This window comes from Phyllobates terribilis, unplaced genomic scaffold (genome assembly GCF_046119375.1).
Source record: "Phyllobates terribilis strain yellow unplaced genomic scaffold, ASM4611937v1 Scaffold_1__5_contigs__length_1240528914, whole genome shotgun sequence".
NCBI lineage: Eukaryota > Metazoa > Chordata > Amphibia > Anura > Dendrobatidae > Phyllobates > Phyllobates terribilis.
Genome location: NW_027362761.1, coordinates 1202505072 through 1202527734, shown reverse-complemented (window position 1 = coordinate 1202527734; position 22663 = coordinate 1202505072). Strand labels below are relative to the sequence as shown.

Genomic DNA, 22663 nt, shown 5'->3' with positions numbered 1-22663 from the left:
TGAGCTGAGTTCATTGGACATGAACTCGGCTCATCTGGATGCCGTCACAGCCAGACACTGAGGAGCTTCACAGAGGGGCTTCTCAGTGTCTGCGGCAAGGCAAGCTGGACGGCAGCGTTCTGCTGCAATCCAGCCTGTCATGTCAATGTAGCAGAGCTGAAGCCATCTTGGGAACCATGGAAAGGTAAGGATGAGGTTGGTTTATTATTTTATTTTACTTTACTTTTATTTCAGGAGATCGATGGCTTCAGCTGGAATGGGCGTGACGGTAAGTAGAGTTTAATTTAGAACAATATAGAATTGTGTCTTTATTTCAATTAAAATACTTTATTCTGGGTGTTTGTGTTTTTTTTAACTTTGACTATGGGGTTAGTAATGGGGGTGTCAAATAGATGCCTCTCCATTACTAACCTGGGCTTGATGTCAGCTGGAATTATAAGCTGACATCAACTCCAACCCTATTACCCCACTGCCACCTCTACAGGGCAGTGGGAAGAGCGAGGCTAAGTGCCAGAATTGGCGCATCCTATGGATGCGCCATTTCTGGGGCGGCTGACGGCTGGTATTTCTAGCCTGGGAGGGAGCCAATATTCATGGCACCCTTCCTGGGCTATTAATATCAGCCCCCAGCTGTCTGCCTAGCATTTGCTAGCTATTAAAATAGGGGGAATCCCACGTCATTTTTTTTTGGGTCCCCCATTTTAATAGCTAGTAAAGGCTAGGTATTCAGCTGGGGGCTGATATTAGTAGCCTGGGAAGCTCCGTGGGTATTACCCCCTTCCCAGGCTTCAAACATCTGCCCCAGCCGTCTGCTTAACCTCTGCTAGAGACTAAAATTAAGGGGAACCCTACTCCAATTTTTTTTTTAATAAATCCTTTATTTTAACACTAAATAACAAGCCCAGTAACCAACACTGTCACTGTACTAGTTATATATGCGACTGACATGTTTTTATCTATCTAATCTATGTGTGATGCTCTATTCTTTCTGTTCTAAATTGTCGGGTACCGGTGTATGCCGCTGCTGAATTTCCGGCTTTTCATGTTTCACTGTGAGCACTGTTCCCATCGATCTGGGCAATCACTGTAATGCCACAACCACCATGGCTGTGACATTACAATGAGTGGCAGACAATCCCTGCATGATTGGCACTCTAAATAGCGGCTAACATGCAGGACGGGGACCCGAGCTCCCGCCCGAGCATCTCGAAAGTACTCGGCGAGCTCCGAGCATCTCGAGTACCGAGCAGTGGCGAGCATGTTTGCTCATCACTATAAATAAAATATTCAGCAATATGTTAATATATCCCTTTAAAACACAGATGTGAGATAAGTTGGTGGAAGTCACTGGTTACCTGGATGATCACATTTTCCAGGTTTTTGAGATTTTCAACGAGACTAATAAGATACAGAGATAATTAATCATAATTACTAATCAGCATACTATAGTACTAGATTACCTGACAGCAAAAGTAGGGGGAATGTGTCAAATAATTCGTCCCACCTGTTGTAATTATATTGAACCTGATGGCAAACTTCAGATCAAAGCAAATATAAATAAAATAAGTGAACTTGAAGACAATTGGTCAAAACAACACAGCGCTGGGAGAAGCTGCCCACTTACTAAAGACTATGATACTTTTCCAGCAATGGACCATCATTTTGGTCAATATAATTATTGTGTTTTATTAGTGATTTAATTATGTTTTATATACAGTACAGACCAAAAGTTTGGACACACCTTCTCATTTAAAGATTTTTCTGTACTTTCCTGACTATGATAATTGTACATTCACGCTGAAGGCATCAAAACTATGAATTAACACATGTAAAATTATATACTTAACAAAAAAGTGTGAAACAACTGAAAATATGTCTTATATTTTAGGTTCTACAAAGTAGCCACCTTTTACTTTGATGACTGCTTTGCACACTCTTGCCATTCTCTTGATGAGCTTCAAGAGGTAGTCACCCGGAAATAGTTTTCACTTCACAGGTGTGCCCTGTCAGGTTTAATAAGTGGGATTTCTTGCCTTATAAATGGGGTTGGGACCATCAGTTGTGTATCCACTAGCAGAAGTCTGGTGGATACACAGCTGATAGTCCTACTGAATAGACTGTTAGAATTTGTATTAGGGCAAGAAAAAAGCAGCTAAGTAAAGAAAAACGAGTGGCCATCATTACTTTAAGAGATGAAGGTCAGTCAGTCTGAAAAATTGGGAAAACTTTGAAAGTGTCCCCAAGTGCAGTTGCAAAAATCATCAAGCGCTACAAAGAAACTGGCTCACATGAGGACCGCCCCAGGAAAGGAAGATCAAAAGTGACACCTCTGCTTCTGAGGATAAGTTTATCCGAGTCACCAGCCTCAGAAATCGCAAGTTAACAGCAGCTCAGATAAGAGACCAGGTCAATGCCACACAGAGTTCTAGCAGCAGACACATCTCTTCACCAACTTTTAAGTGGAGACTTTGTGCAGCAGGCCTTCATGGTAAAATAGCTGCTAGTAAACCACTGCTAAGGACAGGCAACAAGCAGAAGAAACTTGTTTGGACTAAAGAACACAAGGAATGGACATTAGACCAGTGGAAATCTGTGCTTTGGTCTGATGAGTCCAAATTTGAGATCTTTGCTTCCAACCACCATGTCTTTGTGAGATGCAGAAAAAATGAACGGATGGACTCTACATGCCTGGTTCCCACTGTGAAGCATGGAGGAGGAGGTGTGATGGTGTGGGGTGCTTTGCTGGTGACACTGTTGGGGATTTATTCAAAATTGAAGGCATATTGAACCAGCATGGCTACCACAGCATCTTGCAGCGGCATGCTATTCCATCCGGTTTGCATTTAGATGGACCATCATTTATTTTTCAACAGGACAATGACCCCAAACACACCTCCAGGCTGTGTAAGGGATATTTGACCAAGAAGGAGAGTTATGGGGTGCTACGATAAAATGACCTGGCCCCCACAGTCACCAGACCTGAACCCAATCGACATGGTCTGGAGTGAGATGGACCGCAGAGTGAAGGCAAAAGGGCCATCAAGTGCTAAGCATCTCTGGGAACTCCTTCAAGATTGTTGGAAGAACATTTCTGGTGACTACCTCTTGAAGCTCATCAAGAGAATGCCAAGAGTGTGCAAAGCAGTCATCAAAGCAAAAGGTGACTACTTTGAAGAAACTAGAATATAAGACATATTTTCAGTTGTTTCACACTTTTTTGTTAAGTATACAATTCCACATGTGTTAATTCATAGTTTTGTTGCCTTCAGTGTGAAAGTACAATTTTCAAAGTCAAGAAAATACAGAAAAATCTTTAACCCTAGAACGCATACCTGGGGCCTCGCAGGCCTGCTAGGTTACTTGTTTTCTATTTTCATCAAGATTACTTTAGTTAGAATTTTGAAACTCTAGGTATTCCTCAGGTATATAGTTGTCAGTAATTTCCAGTTGTTCATATATTTTTATGTTATAGGCATATCGGTAAAACAACTCTTTTTGGGGACTACCCCATATTCACATACCTGGGGCCTTTTCGGCCTGTACTTGGTTTACATGTGATCTTCAGTCTTTTTGTCTGTACTGTTACTTAGAAGGAAAACATATCGCTTCAGGAAGAAAAAAAACATGGAAAAATATAATAAAAGAGGAACTATATGGTTTTATTGCCCTTACTCTTCTGGCAGGGTGTACAAAATCGTACGATGTTCCAATCAGAGAATTATTTCTGAACCCTTTTTCAAATCCACACTACAAAGCTACAATGTCAGTCAATAGATTTGAGAATATTCGGAGAAGCCTTCATTTTGATGATAAGAGAACTCGTGCTGTGAGGTTGGAAACAGATAAATTAGCCCCTATTAGCTAAAATCTTTTCATCAAAAACTGTACAAACCTTTACCATTCTAATGACAATGTGACAGTGGATGAGTAACTTCTTGCCTTTAGGGGACGTTGCAAATTCATTCAGTACATGCCCAGTAGACCTGCCAAGTATGGCATAAAAATTTTCTGGATGTGTGATTCTGCAAGCTATTATGGCATGAATGGTCTGATTTACTGTGGAAAAGAAGCTGATGCTCCAGTCCAGAAAGTCCTATGTTCTGACATAGTAAAAAAGCTTGCAGTACCGATTTTTAATTCTGTAAAAAAATATAACAATGGACAACTACTTTACCAATCTGGAACTGGGCAAATTTTTGCTTCAGAAAAAACTCACACTTGTTGGTACTATGAGGCTAAACCGCCGTGAAATTCCTCCAATTATGAAGCACAATCCCAAGCGACCACTTTATGAGAGTGTCTTTGATTTCTGCAATCAAGAGACAATGGTATCTTATAAAGCAAAGAAATAAAAATCTGTGATATTACTAAGAACAATGCATCATGATGGAAGTATTGACACCGATGACAGGAAACAGAAACCTAAAATCATAATGCATTCTAATAAAACAAAAGGAGGTGTGGTCAAGATGGATGAAATGATTGGAGAGTATTCGTGCAAGAGGCAGACAAAACGTTGGCCTGTAGTCATTTTTTATAATATCCTTGATGTGTCAGCCCTCAATAGCTATATTGTTTATAGTGAAACTCATCCAGAATTCCATGCCAACAGGAAGGACAAGAGATATCTATTCTTGACTGAACTTTGCTATGAACTTTTGATGCCTACCATGATGAAGCGAAGCAACACGAAATGCTTGCCAAGGCAAATTACGGAAGCTATGATCCGATGTGGTATATTTTCAGGAACATCCAGAGCCAAGAGAAAAAAAAAGAAAGCACTGTTATATTTGTCCAGCAAAGAAGGAAAGGAAATCTGAGCGTTTCTGTACTACTTGTTGACAAAATGTCTGCAAGGAACAATCTTCCGAAAAAATATGTGAAAATTGTTGGGGTAATCAGTAAAGTTGAAAAGGAAAGTTTTTGAAAAAGAAATATTCCTGCACCATGTTTACTACAACTTATATATAAAAAACTTTTAGACAAAAAAATAGTTTTACATATATATATATATATATATATATATATACTGTATAAAGAATTATATAGAATGCATATATTGGGCGTTTTAAGCCGGTGTAATTATTATTTTTTGTTTTATCCACATAATTATAATATTTTGAAATATTCACATCTCAAATAAACTTTGAAAAGTATTTCTATTTGAGTTACTCCATGTTATTTGCACACAGGCCTAAAAGGCCCCAGGTATGTGAAAGTGTAGATTTCTATGGTTGCGCGTTCTAGGGTTAAATGAGGAGGTGTGTCCAAACTTTTGGTCTGTACTGTAGTTCTGCTAACTTGTCAGTATGTGCACTAGATTCACTTGTAAAATGTCCAGCAGTCCACTAATCTGTATTACAGGAGTATCTAACCATTGTTTCAAAAGCCAATAATCTCATTATGTGTGTGTAGATTGTAGGCACAGTGGAGCTGTCACCACAGGGGGTCTTACATGCAGTCTCAGATGAAGGCTTCTAGAATATTCTTCATTGTTTTAGCTAACAGTGAATGTTTAAGTGGGAGGGCGTGTTCACTTCTGACCTGGGAGGGGACTGATCCCAGTGGAAGAAAGGAGAGACATGTTTTAGAAAAAGTTGTGTGGAAGCATTTAAGGAAGAGGATCGAGACCGTGGACTTGGAAGGAAAGATGGATAAACATGTTACCATTATTGATTATGTCGGTTGGATTTAAACTTTCTTAAAAGGACTGTTGCAACTGGATACATGTGCTTTTATTGTTTTATCTGCCGTCTAGGGGATCATAGACTGTGGCTACAGACTATAATGGCTGGAGATACAAAATCTGTGGGCCAACCAAAAGTTGGGAGACAGTGAGTATGGCCTTATACAAAGGTAGTGGAACTTCTGAACTCAGATTGGGAACTTGAGGACTGAGAAAACTGTATTTTGGCCATTTACCTGGAATTGCTTTATTATCCTGGCTGTTATTAAAAAAATATTGTTTCATCGTTAACCTGTCTAGGTGATTACTTACAACCCACAACCTCAGATCTTTACAAGTGGTGGCAAGCAGGTAGTATCCCCTATCTCTGGACAGCATACCAGGGAAAGTTATTGAGAGGTGACTTGGCTGAAGAGATGGCAGACTCCATCTACAAGAGACTCAAGAAGGAGGAGCTGAGAGCCCTTTGCTCTGAGAGAGAGCTAGAGTGGCTGATGGAGGAAAATTGCGCGACTTTAATGCAACGCTTGGACGATTGGGACCAGGAACAACCATATGAAGAGGTCAGTTCAGACATGGATGAGGGACAACAGCCTAGGGCTGTCATCCAGATGGTGGAGGATTGACCAACTGAGTTGAGGTGGATGCTGGACGCGCTAGGAGATCGGGCTATGGAGATAGAGCGGGCGGCAGTGTTGAGCAAATATCTGGGTGTACAAGTAGCAGTACCCCTACCCACCCCATTGCAGAGGACAGTGGATAACAGGAGAGAGGGACCTGTATCTTTAAGGTACTGGGATATACCACAGTTCATTGAGGACTCCTCGGATATTGATGAACATCTCCGATTATTTGAGAACCTCTGTCTGCTGCATGAGTTGTCAGTCGGTGACTGGCCCAGATTTTTAAGCGTTGGCCTGACCGGAAAAGTAAGAGTAGCTTTAATAACTTGTCTTCTTGGGATCAGAGATGTTACTATACCATTCGCAGAACATTACTAGAGAGGTATTCCGTCACTCCGGAAACCTACCGGAGGAAGTTTCGTGAGACTGACAAGCCCACTGCACACACACATTGGGATTTTGCCAACACACTACGGACGGCATGCACTCGGTGGATGGAAAGACTGAGGGCTTGGAAAGCAGAACATGTAATGGATATAGTCATGCTGGAACAATTTATGTCAAAGCTCCCAGGTGATTTAAAAGAATGGGTGGCAGATAGAAAACGACTCAGCTGGCTGAGGCTGCAAGATTGGCTGTTGATTGGTCTGCTTATCGACCAGAGCAACGTGGAAGTACAGCCCCAGTGAGTCGAGAACGGAAGCTTACAGGGAGGCCATTGACACCCAATGACTGGCCAGAGGAGGAATGGCAGGGAGTTCGGACTGCACAAAGAGGGGGAGGTTGCCTAAGCCCCTAAGTTGGGACGAGGAGGGCTTACTGCCATAACTATGAACACATGGGACACTTTGCCAGGGAATGCCAGGAACGTTCTAGTCCACATCATCCGCGTCCCCAACCTTTGAAAACTGTCTTGCAATGGTGCTGGAATCCTGAGGAAGAGAGGATCCCACTACCCCGACCGGAAGAAGAAGATGCATATGTGGTACAAGGAGAAGTGTCCCGGACTAGATGGGATGCCTCAGAGTCTATTAACCAGCATCTGCAGTCGGTCAGGGTAGAGGGTGTTGAGGCTATGGGATTTCGTGACTCCGGAGCCTCAGTCACATTGATAAAAGACCTTTTATTACCGGACCAATATATTGTCCCTGGCAGCCGTATGTTAGCCAATATAGCCGGAGGAGAATCTTTGAATATTCGTAGGGCCCGACTACATTTAGACTGGGGTCACAGCCATGGAATGGTGGATGAAGGAGTAGTGCAGCACCTACCAGTAGATGTGTTGCTGGGAAACAATCTGGGAGCAGGATTGGTGTGCCACTGGGCCAATGTCGTAACCGGAAGCCAAGGACCGGTTCACACTGCATCAGCCGATAGGGAAAGGAGCAATATCAACATGTCAGCCGTGAGTGATACACAAAATGCAATGACTGTCACAATGAAGGAATGTCATCTGGGGGAGGTAAATTGCATCAGGGAGGAGGCCCAGTGACTTCGGGACACTGGATCTCCAATCACCCTGGTCAGCGGAGATACTGTCCCCCCAGAGCACCCTTTACCAGGCCTCCAAGTGACCATCCCCTAACTGGGTGTTAGTACTCTGGGGTTGGTCGCAATGGATACAAGTTTGGTTCTCATTGGGCACATGGGGAGTTTCCCAGAACAAACCGGAGATCAGGGGGGGGATATGGATGACCCCGCCGAAGGGACAGACCCCTGATACAGCAAACTAACTACAGAGTCCTCATTTCAGGGCTTCCCCCAACGGGAAGTTGGCAGGTTCTAAAAGACCATATGAGAGAAGCTGGAGAAGTCTATTACACTGACGTATACCAGGGTGCAATGGGGACTGTGGAGTATATTCACAAGGGCGACGTGGAATATGCTTTGAGGAAACTGGATGATGCAAAGTTTCGTTCTCATAAAGGCCAGACCTCTTACATTCGTGTCCGTGCTGAAAAACTGGGGGAAGTATCTGAGGAGCTGCACACTTTCTAAAGACTGTGATACTTTTCCAGCAAAGGACCACCATTTTGATCAATATAATTATTGTGTTTTATTAGTGATTTACTTATGTTTTAAATAGTTCTTCTAACTTGTCAGTATGTGCACTAGATTCACTTCTAAAATGTCCAGCAGTCCAATAATCTGTATCTCAGGAGTATCTAACCATTGTTCCAACAGCCAATAGTCATATTCTCTAGCAACATTTTTCCATGGTATTTAATTCATCCATCCGTTTGTGTGCTGTCTGATAAGTGTGAACAGAGTCATATTCTCTAGCAACATTTTTCCATGGTATTTAATTCCTTGGTCCTGTGTATTTTTGTCTTTTTTGTTTTTGTTGTCTTGTTTCTATTTTAAAATGTTCAAAGCCATCTAATTCACTGTTTTATGGCCTCTGTGTTTATCTTACATAGAATTGCCTGCTCTAGCCCTGTGCTAATTGGTTAATTACTCAGTATGACCAACTGGTGCTGGACTCTAGCAGGCATTTCATTTCATATATATTCAGCTCTTTCTCGGGAAAGCACGCGTGCTGGGTCACGCGTGCAATAGATTTTAAGTGCAACAGTAAAAAGTGCAGTTATACAATGGCAGTTGGACAGGGCAGGAGACAGGCAAATTGCATAGGATATTCATACAAACATGCTTCTCGGTCTCTCATACTGCATTATGCATTAGTCTTATCAATCTGCTTTTTATTTGTTTTCACTTCTGCTTTCTCACAACTCGCCCACCCTTCAACACATTCTGTGCACTCTCTCTATGTCAACCCATCCCTTCTCCCCTCTCCCATGTATAACTCTGACGCTCTACTGACATTCCTCACCCACTGCAAACCATCCTCTACCTCTATACAGCACTCAAAACGTTCATACAAATCATTAGACCACCTGCTCTTTCTCTTCATTCTCTTTTTACTAGTCGCAGGCGACATCTCCCCCAACCCTGTGCCCTCCTCCACTAGCATACATTACTCTCCTCCAGCTGCATATAGAAACCCTGCTAATCTTACTAACGTTCAGTGCATGCCCTCTCCTATTGATTTCCATTGTGCTCTCTGGAACGCACGGTCTGTGTGTAACAAACTAACTTACATCCATTATTTTTTCCTCTCTAAAACCCTTAACCTTCTGGCTATCACAGAAACCTGGATTCAGCAGCCAGACACCACCGCTGCTGCTGCTCTCTCGTTTGGTGGGCTGAAATTTTCACATACCGCCAGACCCGGCAACAGACAGGGTGGAGGTGTTGGTCTGCTCCTTTCGTCACAATGTGCTTTCCAGGTCATCCCCCCGGTTCCCTCACTTATGTTTCCTTCCTTTGAAGTCCACACCATCAGACTCTTTAAACCCTTCTCCCTGTGAGTGGCAGTTGTGTATCGCCCTCCAGGCTCCTCCCGCCAGTTCTTGGATCACTTTGCCACCTGGCTTCCTCACTTTTTATCCTGTGACATCCCCACCCTCATCATGGGCGACTTTAACATCCCCATCGATGATCCCCTCTCCCAATCTGCCTCTCATCTACTTTCTCTAACCTCTTCATTCCGTCTCTCACAGTTTACTAATTCTCCTACCCATGAAGACGGGAATACTCTGGACCTGTTTTTTTCCAGTCTCTGCTTGCTGGACGACTTTACCAACTCTCCTCTCCCGCTCTCGGACCACAACCTTCTTTCCTTCTCTGTTAAGAATTGTCTCCTCACCCGGGACACCCCCACTTACCACACTTATAGGAATACACGTACCATTAATACACAGCAGCTTATGGACAATCTCCACACATCTTTACCCCCATCTCCTCCTTCTCCTGTCCAGACTTAGCATTGTCACACTACAATAATGTACTGAAGAGTGCCCTAGATGAAGCAGCTCCTTCTACTCGCAGAAAGATCCGACACAGACAATGGCAGCCCTGGCACACGATGCAAACACGTTTTCTTCAACGTTGCTCAAGGTGTGCTGAGCGTCAGAGGAGAAAATCTCTATTAGCAGAGGACTTCATCCACTATAAATTCATGCTCAAAACCTATAACTCTGCCCTTCATCTGGCCAAACAATCCTACTTCACCACCCTCATCACTTCAATATCCAACAATCCAAAACCTCTTTTTGAAACCTTAAACTCCCTCCTGAAACCTAAAGCACAGGCCCTCACCACCAACCTCAGCGGGGAGGATCTGGCCACTTATTTATTTGAAATAATCAACCACATCCATCAGGACATCTCAGCCCAATCTCCTCAGTGCCTGGATCCCCTTCCCTGCCGCACTTCAAGCTCACTTGCCATCTTTGAGCCTGTCACAGAAGAAGAAGTTACCCAGCTCCTCGCTTCTTCTAGGCCTACAACCTGCAACAGTGACCCCATTCCTTCACATCTCCTGCAGTCCCTCTCACCTGTGGTCACCACTCACCTTACTAAAATATTTAACCTCTCTCTTTCTTCGGGTATCTTTCCCTCCTCATTTAAACAAGTCATCATAACCCCTTTACTTAAAAAGCCATCCCTGGACCAGAACTGCGCTGCTAACTACAGACCTGTCTCTAACGTTCCTTTCATCTCTAAATTCCTGGAACGCTTGGTCCACTCCCGTCTAATCCGCTATCTCTCAGATAACTCTCTCCTCAACCCTCTACAATCTGGTTTCGGCTCCTTACACTGCACTGAAACTGCCCTCACTAAAGTCTCTAATGATCTACTAACAGCCAAATCCAAAGGTCACTGCTCCCTGCTGATTCTCCTGGATCTCTCTGCAGCATTTGACACTGTGGATCACCAGCTCCTCCTCACTATGCTCCGCTCTATAGGCCTCAAGGAAGTCGTTCTCTCCTGGTTCTCCTCCTACCACTCTGACCGCTCCTTCACTGTATCTTTTGCCAGCTCCTCTTCCCCTCCTTATCCCCTTACTATCGGGGTTCCGCAGGGCTCAGTCCTAGGCCCCCTCCTCTTCTCTCTATTCACTGCCCCTATTGGAGAAACAATCAGCAGATTTGGGTTCCAGTATCATCTCTATGCTGACGACACCCAATTATACACTTCTTCCTCTGACATCACCCCTACCCTAATACAAAATACCAAGAATTGTTTTTCTGCTGTGTCTAGCATCATGTCCTCCCTCTATCTTAAACTGAATCTCTCCAAAACTAAACTTCTTGTGTTTCCCCCCTCTACTAACCTAACTCTACCTAACATCGAAATTACCTTGGAGGGTTCAACCATAACTCCCAAGCAGCACGCCCGCTGCCTTGGGGTCATATTCAACACTAACTTTTCCTTTACTCCCTATGTGACGGGTCTGGGAGGCGGAACCTCTGAGCAACTATACAAGGGGGCGGTCCTTGTAAGGAAGCGGGTGGCTCCCAGGGAAGACGGGCAGGTAGTCACGGCAAGTGACAGGGACAGTCTCTGGGTAGAAAGGCAGGTAGTCGCGGCAAGTGACAGGGACAGTCTCTGGGTAGAAGGGCAGGTAGTCACGGCAAGTGACAGGGACAGTCTCTGGGTAGAAGGACGGGTACTCACGGGAAGTGACGGCAGAGCCTCCAGGTAGGCTAGCAGGGAGGTAGCAGGTGAGTGCTCCCAGGTGAGCAGGCAACAGTCTCTGGACAGGCAGGTGGTCACGGCAAGTGACGGCGGAGCCTCCAGGTAGGCTAGCAGGCAGGTAGCAGGTGAGCGCTCCCATGTGAGCAGGCAAGAGTCTCTGGACAGGCAGGTGGTCACGGCAAGTGACGGCGGAGCCTCCAGGTAGGCTAGCAGGCAGGTAGCAGGTGAGCGCTCCCAGGTGAGCGGGCAGGCTGGTCCATAGACAGACTGACAGGTGTCGGAAGGCAGACCGTCGGACCGCAGGCTTGCAAGCAGGTAAACGGATATCAGGCAGGTATCAAGCAGGAATCTGACAGGTGACTGGCAGGTAACTGGTAACGGGACCTGAGGGCTGAAGCAGAGTGAAGGCTTTGCAACAACATTGCTCGGGCACCTCCATTTTGGAGGAGGTGCCTTAAATATGGTGAGGTCCTCCGGCCATTGGCCGTGGACTCCTTAGGACGGCGCGCGCGGCCCCTTTAAGAGAGGGGGAGCACGCGCGCGCGCGCCCTAAGCACAGTGGCCGGGAAGCAGCGCGCGCTGCCAGCAGAGCGGGAGGAGGACGCCGGGCACGGAGTGGAGAGGTGAGGGGAACAGCGTCCCTGCCTAACAGGAGGCAGGGACCCCGATGCTACACCCTATAGCCGATCACTCACTCGCTCTTGTCACCTGCATCTTAAAAACATCTCCAGAATCCGATCTTTTCTCACTTTGGAAACTGCTAAAACTCTTACTGTCGCTCTTATTCACTCTCGCCTGGACTACTGCAACTCTCTTCTGATCGGTCTCCCTCTTACCAAAATTTCCCCTCTCCAATCTGTCCTGAATGCGTCAGCCAGGGTCGTATTTCTGTCCATCCGCTTCACCGATGCCTCCACCTTGTGCCAGTCATTACACTGGTTACCCATTTACTACAGGGTCCAATATAAACTCATTGCTCTCACCCACAAAGCTCTCCACAGTTCTGCACCACCTTATATCTCCTCTATCATCTCAGTCTATCATCCTACACGTGCCCTCCGTTCCACAAATGACCTAAGACTAACATCCCCCACAATCCGAACCTCGCACCTCCGTTTCCAAGAATTCTCTCATGCTGCAGTTCTCTGGAATGCTCTACCCCAGACCATCCGATTGATGCCTAGCCCCGATGTCTTCAAGTGCGCTTTAAAAACCAATCTCTTTAAACAAGCCTACCACCTCAAATACCCAGTAAACTAACTTTCCCCTGTTCCCTCCTAAATACTATTCAGAATCTGCCCTCTACTGTTCATCTGTCTCTACACCCTCCATGCACATGATAACTGCACTCGGTAATTGAGTATTGCACTTGAACATACAGGCTGATGACCGGATCATACAGCTTTATATGATAATCCCGACTTATTATTATTGTCTGACCTGAAATAACAAGCACTTTCCACCTATTGTGTCCCCCATTTCCGTGTTGAATGTAAGCTTTTGAGCAGGGACCTCATTCCTGATGTAACTTATTGTTTGTACATGTCCCCGCTTAATTGTAAAGTGCTGCGGAATATGTTGGCGCTATGTAAATAATAATTATTATTATTATTATAATCTCATTATATGTGTGTATATTGTATGCACAGTGGAGCTGTCACCACAGGGGGTCTTACACGCAGTCTCAGATAAAGGCTTCTAGAATATTCTTCATTGTTTTAGCTAACAGTGAATATTTAAGGGGGAGGGCATGATCACTTCTAACCTGGGAGGGGACTGATCCCAGTGAAAGAAAGGAGAGACATGTTTTAGAAAAAATTGTGTGGAAGGATTGAAGGAAGAGGATCGAGACCGTGGACTTGGAAGGATGGATGAATAAACATGTTACCATTATGGATTATCTCGGTTGGATTTAAACTTTCTTAAAAGGACTGTTGGAACTGGATACATGTGCTTTCATCATTTTATCTGCTGTCTAGAGAATCATGGACTGTGGCTACAGACTATACTGGCTGGAGATACGAAATCTGTGGGCCAACCAAAAGTTGGGAGACAGTGAGTATGGCTTTATACAAAGGTAGTGGAACTTCTGAACCCAGATTGGGAACTTGAGGACTGAGAGAACTGTATTTTGGCCATTTACCTGGAATTGCTTTATTACCCTGGCTGTGATTAAAAAAATATTGTTGCATCGTTAACCTGCCTAGGTGATTACTTACAACCCACAACCTCAGATCTTTATAAGCGCAAACAGAAACTCCTGGTGGGGGAATAAATTCTCCTTTTTAAATCCAGCCAATTAGTTCAGTGGCCTAGTGGGTTGGATTTCTGGTATTGTACAGACTTGCATGCAGATTTTATTGTTTTGTTTACTGCTCTGTGTAACTGTTAGAACGCTGATATATATTTTCCAAGCTATTGAATAATGTATGTGTTAAGAAATCTTATGCTGAACCCTCCGTAGTGTATCATAGACCACCCATAATCACTAATTATGGGGAAAGTGGGGGTACAAACTGAGGGTGGTTGGGCGAAGCAGGTAGGAAGCCCCTTTATGGGTACAAAAGCCATGAGACAGTAGCTCCTCTGTTGACACCAACTAACCCTGTAGTAGAGTTAATATATAACATTTACTAAAGGGGGGATTGATATAGAAGGCTTAATGTTTTTCCTCCTTTTCTGACAATGCTATATTTCTCTGTCTTGCTTTTCTTGTCTATATTCTTGTTTAGAATCACCCAGCCTCATAGTCTCATAATCAAGGACTTTTATGCTTCTTATCTCATATGCAATATTCTTATGATTTCTAGAAAAACATGTTACAGGTACAGAGTGTATAAAATTGTCATGACCTGGGTAGCACGGGGGGGTGCTACATGAGCTACATTGAGTTGCATTGCTTGTAAATGGTATAAGAGATATTATTTTTGTGTGAATAAACAAAAATTGATTTGCTCACGACCAGTGTGCAGCACTTTCTCTGAGCGCTTGTTATATTCGAGGGCCTATGATCTAAATTTGATCTCATTGGCGATCCGGCATATCTGACTTTGGGTCAGAACAAAAATAGCTACAACAATGACTGAAAACATCAGACACTATTTGTTCTTTCAAATTTACTTGCTAATCATAAAGTCTCACAAACTTTTGCCACTCACAAAAAAGACACAGTTTTATATTTTTGACATTTTTTTTTATTTGGTTCTCCTTTTCTACTTTTAGAATGTGAGTGAAAATTTGATGTACTTTATGTTAAATTTATGCAGAAATATTGAAAATTCGGTAGATTTCCCAAACTTTTAAGCATTACTGTATATTCAGCATTTACATCATTGCTCTTTCTATGATTCCAAGTCCAGTAGGTGGTCCTTTTTAGTTATTAACAGCTATCTCTGAATGCTCTATCACAGTGAAGACACATATAGTAAATATGACTTTCCACTCTACTCCAAAAGAGCTGAGCAGGTGGTCCTATTAAGTATTTAACCACTAGTGATCACCTCTCTGTTCGCTTTCGTACATGGAGAATTATGTCAATTACTGAAAAGGACTGCTTATTAGGCTTTAAAGCATTAGTGATGAACTACACAAGATTGATGGAGCCAGTGCTTGAATCAAGTCACTCCAGTGGGTTTATAGGCATGTTTATGCTGCAACACCATAAACAAAAACTGGAGGAGAACATTAGAGAAACAGTGCTACTCTGCTTCTTCAGCTCTTCAAGCAAACTGCATGCAGATCAGACATCTTGTTTCAAATGACTGACTCACATCAACCCATGTTACAGAACTTTTTTCATTTTTTAATAAAAAAATTATTTTGAAACACACTATCAATTTAATGGTGTTTAAGTTAGAAGACACATGTTAAGATTCTTTACCTGTTTCATTGGATACTTCACCCTCTAAACATTTCAAACATTCAAAGCAGCATTTATGTATTCCCAGCTTTAAAATACTTTTATAACCTGGAGGACACTGTTCCGAGCAAGTAGAGACTGGAATCTGAAACACAAAATGAGAAATACAAGATGCGACAGTGAAATCATTGTATTAGTATTTTTACTTTAAAGAAACAAAACTATTAAATGGATGATTTAAAAAATGTTGAAAGAAAGTGGTATTATATTAATAGAAGTTTGTTTTACTTTTTTAATTCATTCTTTATTTTTATTTTTTTTCGATTTAACCCCTTTCTGACGTGATCAGTAATAGTATGTCCCTGGTACCTGGGTCTATTGGACTAGGTACATCGTATTGTGAATCACGGGATCGCGCCCGCACACAAGTGGTGAGGGGCGATCACCGCAGGATGTCAGCTGATTGTCACAGCTGACACCCAGTGCTATGTGCTAGCAGCAGTCCCGCACCGATCCCAGCACATTAACCCCTTGAAATGCTGCAACCGAAGTTGATCGCAGCATTCCAGGAGCAAGTGGAGATAAAGGCTGCTGCATACCTCTTCTCTGGCATCCCGCGTAGTCTGTGCCGGGTCCCGGTAGTTGCCTTTTTGACCCGATGTCGTCATGACGACATCCGGGTCACCAGGCATCAGCAAGTTAGCTAGATCGTGCTCAGTGCAGGGGCTGCATAGCACTTGTGTGTGTAGGGGCTGCATAGAGAGACTGCTGCAGCATTTCTATGCTATGCATGTGATCTGCCTTCAAAAAGTGAAAATCCCATAGTGGGAAAGAGTGTAAAAGTAAAGAAAAGTGTCAAAAAGTGAAATTTAAAATTGCAAAAATATAAAGAACATGAAAAAATAATTTAAAAAAATATATACGGTACCCATAAAAAAATATTATTATGAAAAAAAAAAACACATTAAAAGTACACATATTTGGTATCAACGCCTCCAGAATGACGGGACCTATAAAATTGTCCCACTAATTAAGCCTTTTAATGAACAAGGTCTAAAGCTCCTGCACCTCATCCTCTTCAGCCTCCTCCTCCTCTTCAGCCTCCATCTCTGAAATAACCACATCAGTCACAAGCTGGAAGCACTGAAGCACTGCCTCAGCCAAGTGGCAACAGGCTGTGATGAAGCTAATATGCTTAGGTGACAAAACGCACAATGCTGAAGAGTTGTGAAAAGCTCTAAAAGAGCAGGCAGATCTGTGGCTCACACCGCTGAACCTACAGCCAGGCATGGTCGGGTGTGACAATGGTCCGATCCTGGTGGTGACTCTATGGCAAGGCAAGCTCCCACACGTACCATGCCTGGCCCATGTGCTTAACCTCATGGTTCAACGGTTTCTCAAATTCTACCCAGAGCTGCCGGATCTGCTTGTTAAAGTACACCGCCTGTGTGCCCATTTTAGAAAGTCAGCTATAGCTTACGCTGCCCTTTATTGTTTGCAGCTTCCGGATGTCCCCATGTGTTGGAACTCTACACTGCAGATGTTGGGAAGGTTTTGTGAGCAGAAGAGGGCAGTTGTTGACTACCATCATCAACAAGGCCGTCGGTATTCAGTTCAGACTCCACTCATAAGACCTCAGGAGTGGACATGGATGTCAGACATATGTACCATCTTCCAAAACTTTGAGGACTCCACCAAGATGGTGAGCGGCAATGACGCCATAATTAGCATCACCATCCCACTTCTCTGTCTTCAGAAATGCTCTCTGTTCACAATCAAAGAGGAAGCATTGCAGGCGGAGCACGATGAGATTGAGCAAGGAAACATACAGGGTGATTACACACAGCCAAGCCTCATCTCATCCCAACATGGATTGGGTGACAATGAGGAAGAGGAGGAGGAGGAGGAAGGACAGAAGCTAGTTTCATGCACTATAGATGGTACTACCTGCACATTTGTCATACCGTCTGTTCAGCGTGGATGGCCAGAGGACAGAGAGGAGGAGAGCATGGTCAGTCATCGTCTTGGTGAGGACACGGAAGTCTTGCCTGTAGTAGAAGCACGCATGGCTGAGTTTATGTTACGCTGCATTTCCCATGACCTTCGCGTTCTCAAAATTTTGGGTGACAGTCATTACTGGTTGGTGACACTTCTAGACCAACGCTACAAGGAGAACTTTATATCTGTTATTCCTGAGGCGGACAGGTCTACAAAAATGGGGCTGTACCAGAAGGCCCTTGTTGCGGAACTATAAAGAAAATTCCCATCTGAAAACGCTGGTGGCAGAGGGCACACTTCGTTGGACAACAAAAGAGTACAGGCGAGAGAGACACAACTTCAATCCAGCAGAGGCAGGGGAACACTGTCAAAATTCTGGGAGAGTTTTCTCAGCCCCTCTCATCGAACAGGCCCTGAGGCACGGGGTACTCTCACAAGCAGTGCAAATTTTGGGAGATGCTGAGGGAGTACCTTGCCGACCGTACCAACGTCCTCCGTGATTCCGCTGTGCCTTATGATTATTGGGTATCCAAGATAGATACGTGGAATGAACTGCCTCTCTATGCCTTGGAGGTTAGCGTTTTGTCAGAGCGGGTTTTAGTGCTGCTGGTGGAATTATAACTGATAAGCGCATTCGCCTGTCAACTGAAAATGCTGACAGGCTGACTCTTATAAAATTGAGCAAGGGCTGGATTGGGCCTGACTTCTCAACATCACCGAATGATAGCAGCATAACATAAACTCAAATCTAGTGTCTTTTCTTGGGAGGTGTATTCCCACGCACCTTTTCACACCCACACATGGGTATACGCTTCCTGATTTTGGCTATTTTCTCTTGTCCTCCTCCTTCTCCTCATCCTCCAGCACCATATCACCACCGTGACCGTGGTCCGTCATGCAACACCCACATAATTTTTTTAAAGGGTGTTTATGATGGCTGTAAAAAAAAATTTTTATACAGTTAGTTCATGTATACCCCCCAGGGGTAAATTTTTGTCAGCCCATACACTTAGTGCATGGGCATTACAAGTATAGGAGGACTGCTCCTTTCTAATGGGAACATTTTTTTATGAGGCCCTCCTCCATGTATCTTCCAAGGGGCATTGAAGTGCCTCCAAATTTTTAGCAGCTCTTGCATTCACTGCATAGGCCAACACTATGGGAGACTTTCTCCTTTCTAATGGGAATTTGTCATTACTGTGGCTCTGCTCTATGTGTCTTTAAATTCTTAGTGGGGTTTTTCCTAAAACTGGTCAGTCGTTGGACTCACTGCATACCCTATAACTGTATAGCAGACCCTCTCCTTTCTAAAGGGAACATGTCATACTTATTACTGTGGCCCTGCTCTGTGTGTCTTTAAATTCTTAGTGGGGTTATTACTAAAATTGGTCAGCCGTTGGACTCACTGCATACCCTATAACTGTATGGCAGACTCTCTCCTTTCTAAGTGGAATTTGTCGTTACTGTGGCCCTGCTCTATGTGTCTTTAAATTCTTAGTTTGTTTTTTTCCAAATTTTGGCAGCCCTTGGAGTCACAGCATGGGCATTACCACTATAGGAAACCCGCTCCTTTCTAATGGGAACATTTTTTTTACTGAGACCCTCCTCTATGTCTCTTCAAAGGGGTATTGGGTTACGTCCAAATTTTTGGCAGCCCTTGCAGTCACTGGATAAGCAATCACAGAATAGGAGACCTACTTGTTAATAATGGGAACAACAAAGCATAGCCGGCAGATGACTCTCTAACAATAGCGAGGGCCGACTGCTGGCCTTTTAAGATGAGCAGTCCCTCCATAATAAATAAAACAGGATGTGTCTGATGATGTGTCACACACCACATTGCCAGATAAGGTTGTAAAATATTAAAATTACATTTCCCGGTGAATGCATTTGTCTTAAAAATTAATGTAAAAAAAACAAAACAATAGGATCTTTCTTTAGTATAAAAAACAGTGTCACCAATTTAACCTCAATGCAATCTCATTGTTCAGCTCCTGCACCTCCTCCTCCATCTCTGAAATGACCACATCAGTCACAAGCTGACAGCAGTGCATCACTGCCTTGGCCAGGCGGCAACAGGCTGTGCTGAAGATAACATGCTTAATGCTTAAATGACAAACCGCCCAGCGCTGCAGAGTTGTTGAAAGCTGTAACACAGAAGCCTGATCTATGGCTCTCACCGCTGAACATACAGCCAGGCATGGTCGTGTGTGACAATGGGCGGAACCTGGTGACGGAGAAATGACAGCCGGAGTAGATATGGTTTCCCTCTATGCCAGCACTTTCACAGAGCTAAATACAACTCTCAGCAAAAAAAGCTGTGGACTGGCTCCATACCGTTCCTGGCCACATTCACCTCTCCATGTGTTTGTGGGTAGGCGGTCCTTCCCAGTTAGTGCACTGGGGAGGGCACGGGTAATGTTGTGGGACCCGTGCTTGTGGAAGGCGGAGTTGATACTGGGAGAAATAGTGGCTGCTGGGGACCGAGTATGGAAAGCTTCCGCCTACACAAGCCTAATAGGCCATATTTCAAGTGCAAGCGGCTGCCCAGAAATCTGACAGTTTAGTGTTCCGGCCTGTGGGTGGGTGGCTGGCTGTATACTTGCGCTTGAATTCTAAGTAACAGAAAGCTAAGCAGATGGTGGCCTCTATCATCATCATGGCCTCACCTCGGCACTATGAACTCACCTGAAGGAGAAGCCAGGGCCCACCGGAGGAGTCTCCGGTTCTCTGGTGGGCCCATCCAACCCTTCCGAGAAGCAGCCCTGGCTAAGAAAAGTGTGGGGGAAGGTTCCTCGACACTCTATGGCTGTTTTTTTAATGTGGATCGGGCATGCTTATACATGTTATTTCTTAAACCTCATTGCAGATCAGGCCATTATCCAACTCTGTATTCATGAAATTAAATGCACAAAGAAAGATGTTTGTGTGTCAAAGCACAACCGACAAGTGCGAATTGATGTTGGACAAGCTGCCATTGCTTCTGCAACAAGCTGAATTAGAGGACTTCCTGGGAGAAATGACACCCAGGGAAGATATGGTTTCCCTCTATGCCAGTCCTTTCACCGAGCTAAATACAACTCTCAGCAAGAAAAGCTGTGGACCGACTCTGTACTGTCCCTGGCCACATTCACCTGTCCACATGTTTGTGGTTAGGCGGTCCTTCGCAGTAAGTGCACTGGGGAGGGCACGGGTAATGTTGTGGGACCCGTGCTTGTGGAAGGCAGAGATGATACCGGGAGAAATAGTGGTGGCTGGGGAAAAAGTTTGGACACCCGGCCGCTGCCAGCATGAGGTTATGAAAAGCTTCCGCCTCCATGAGCCTAAAAAGCCACATTTCAAGTGCAAGCAGCTGTCAAAAATTTGGCAGCAGAGTATTGCAGCCTGTTGGTGGGTAGGTGGCTGTCTGCATACTTGCTCTTGCATTCCAAGGAATGGGGTAGGGACAACTAAACGCTGCACTGGGACAAGGACGTGGATGGTGATTGTTACAAGTATGCAATGGCAATTGCATGGCGGGAGGCATCTTCGCATGCGCCAAGGATCACTTATGATGGGCACACTTTTAGGCAGTGACCTGGGAGTCAGAAATGCTTCCAGAGGTCTTCACCATGCTGTTCCCATGTCCTTTCAGCACTGTATGCATGTGTCTGATGATGTGTCACACACCACATGGCCAGATAAGGTTGTAAGCTGATAAAATAACATTTCCCAGTGAATGCATTTGTCTTTGTTGAAAGCAATGCAAAAGTGCAAAAATGCATCAAAAATGCTACGTGTGAACTAGTGTTGAGCCACCCCCGTAGTGTTCGAGTTCGGTTCGGTTCGTCGAACACCCGTGTGTTCGCCGAACTGTTCGTCGAACTGTTCGTCGAACACCTTCGAACACCGTTAAAACCAATGGCAGGCAAACAAAAACACATAGAAACACATAGAAAACACCTTCAAAGGTGTCCAAAAGCTGACAAACTGCTCAGAAGACATAACTAACACATGGAAAAGTGACAAGTACATATAGTCATGCGAAAATAAAAGAGGTGGAGGAGTAAAAGGAGGGGGAGACACAGATATAGGCATGTCATGCCCTTCTAAAATCCAAAAAGTGAGAAGCCGACACGGCCAATCCGCTACTGCCCGTGCCACCTCCGTGTCGCCGGGTTTGTGCCAGAGCCGCGGTGAACCCTGACGGCCAGCCCCCCTCTCCCAATACTGGTGCCTGTCCGCTGGTGGGTCGAGCGAGCCCCCCTGTGGTGGAGGCAGCTCTCAGCTTTTTAATTTAAATTGTCTCTCTAATTTGAATGAATACACTTTAAATCCATTTACAAGGATCTATTGGAGGGCAAGTCTCATGCCAGCAGCCGCGGTAATTCCAGCTCCAGTAGCGTCCACTAAAGCTGCTGCAGTTAAAAAGCTTTTATAAGGATCAAGCTCGGCTGTCCACCGCAAGGCATCCTACTGCCAGTCCCAGCCCCTATGCCTTGGGGTGCCTCCTGATGCTCTTCACTAAGTATCCCATGGTCCCGAAGCATTTCCTTTGAAAAAATTAAGTGTCTAAACTACACGTGGTGCAGCTTGCTTAACAGCTGGGATAATCCGCTGACTAGCAGACACTGCTACTAGGCACAAAGTATTTCCTGGGCTAGATGCAGTTAAAAATTTGTAATTAGATACTCTCGTTGGATGCTGAGAAAGCATTCCATAGAGTCTCCTGGCACGCCATATATGATTCTCTTAAAAAGCTTGGGGTAGGGGTCTAGGGGACCCTTTTATAGCCAAAATCACGGCCCTGTATCGCAATACGTCACCTAGGCTGAAGATAAATGGAACTGTAGCACCCTGAGGGCTCGGTTGCTACAGACGTATTGCACCTCACCGAGAGGTGTGATATCTCACTCTCAGGTAAGGATGGAGTGTGGATCAGGACCCGACACCTGCATGCATTACACCACATTG

The 22663-nt window shown here is 44.5% G+C and overlaps 1 protein-coding gene across 1 annotated transcript in view; it reads right to left on the bottom strand.

The window, feature by feature from the left end:
* LOC141219273 (vomeronasal type-2 receptor 26-like) overlaps nucleotides 1–16380 on the bottom strand; it is a 29053-nt gene extending 12673 nt beyond the window's left edge. The window contains exons 1-2 of the mRNA XM_073666073.1: nucleotides 16312–16380; nucleotides 15734–15857 (exon numbers count right to left, since the gene is read on the bottom strand). Coding sequence (XP_073522174.1) covers nucleotides 15734–15857; nucleotides 16312–16380 — 193 coding nt within the window. The remainder of the gene's footprint in view (nucleotides 1–15733; nucleotides 15858–16311) is intronic.
* Nucleotides 16381–22663: the final 6283 nt, after the last annotated feature.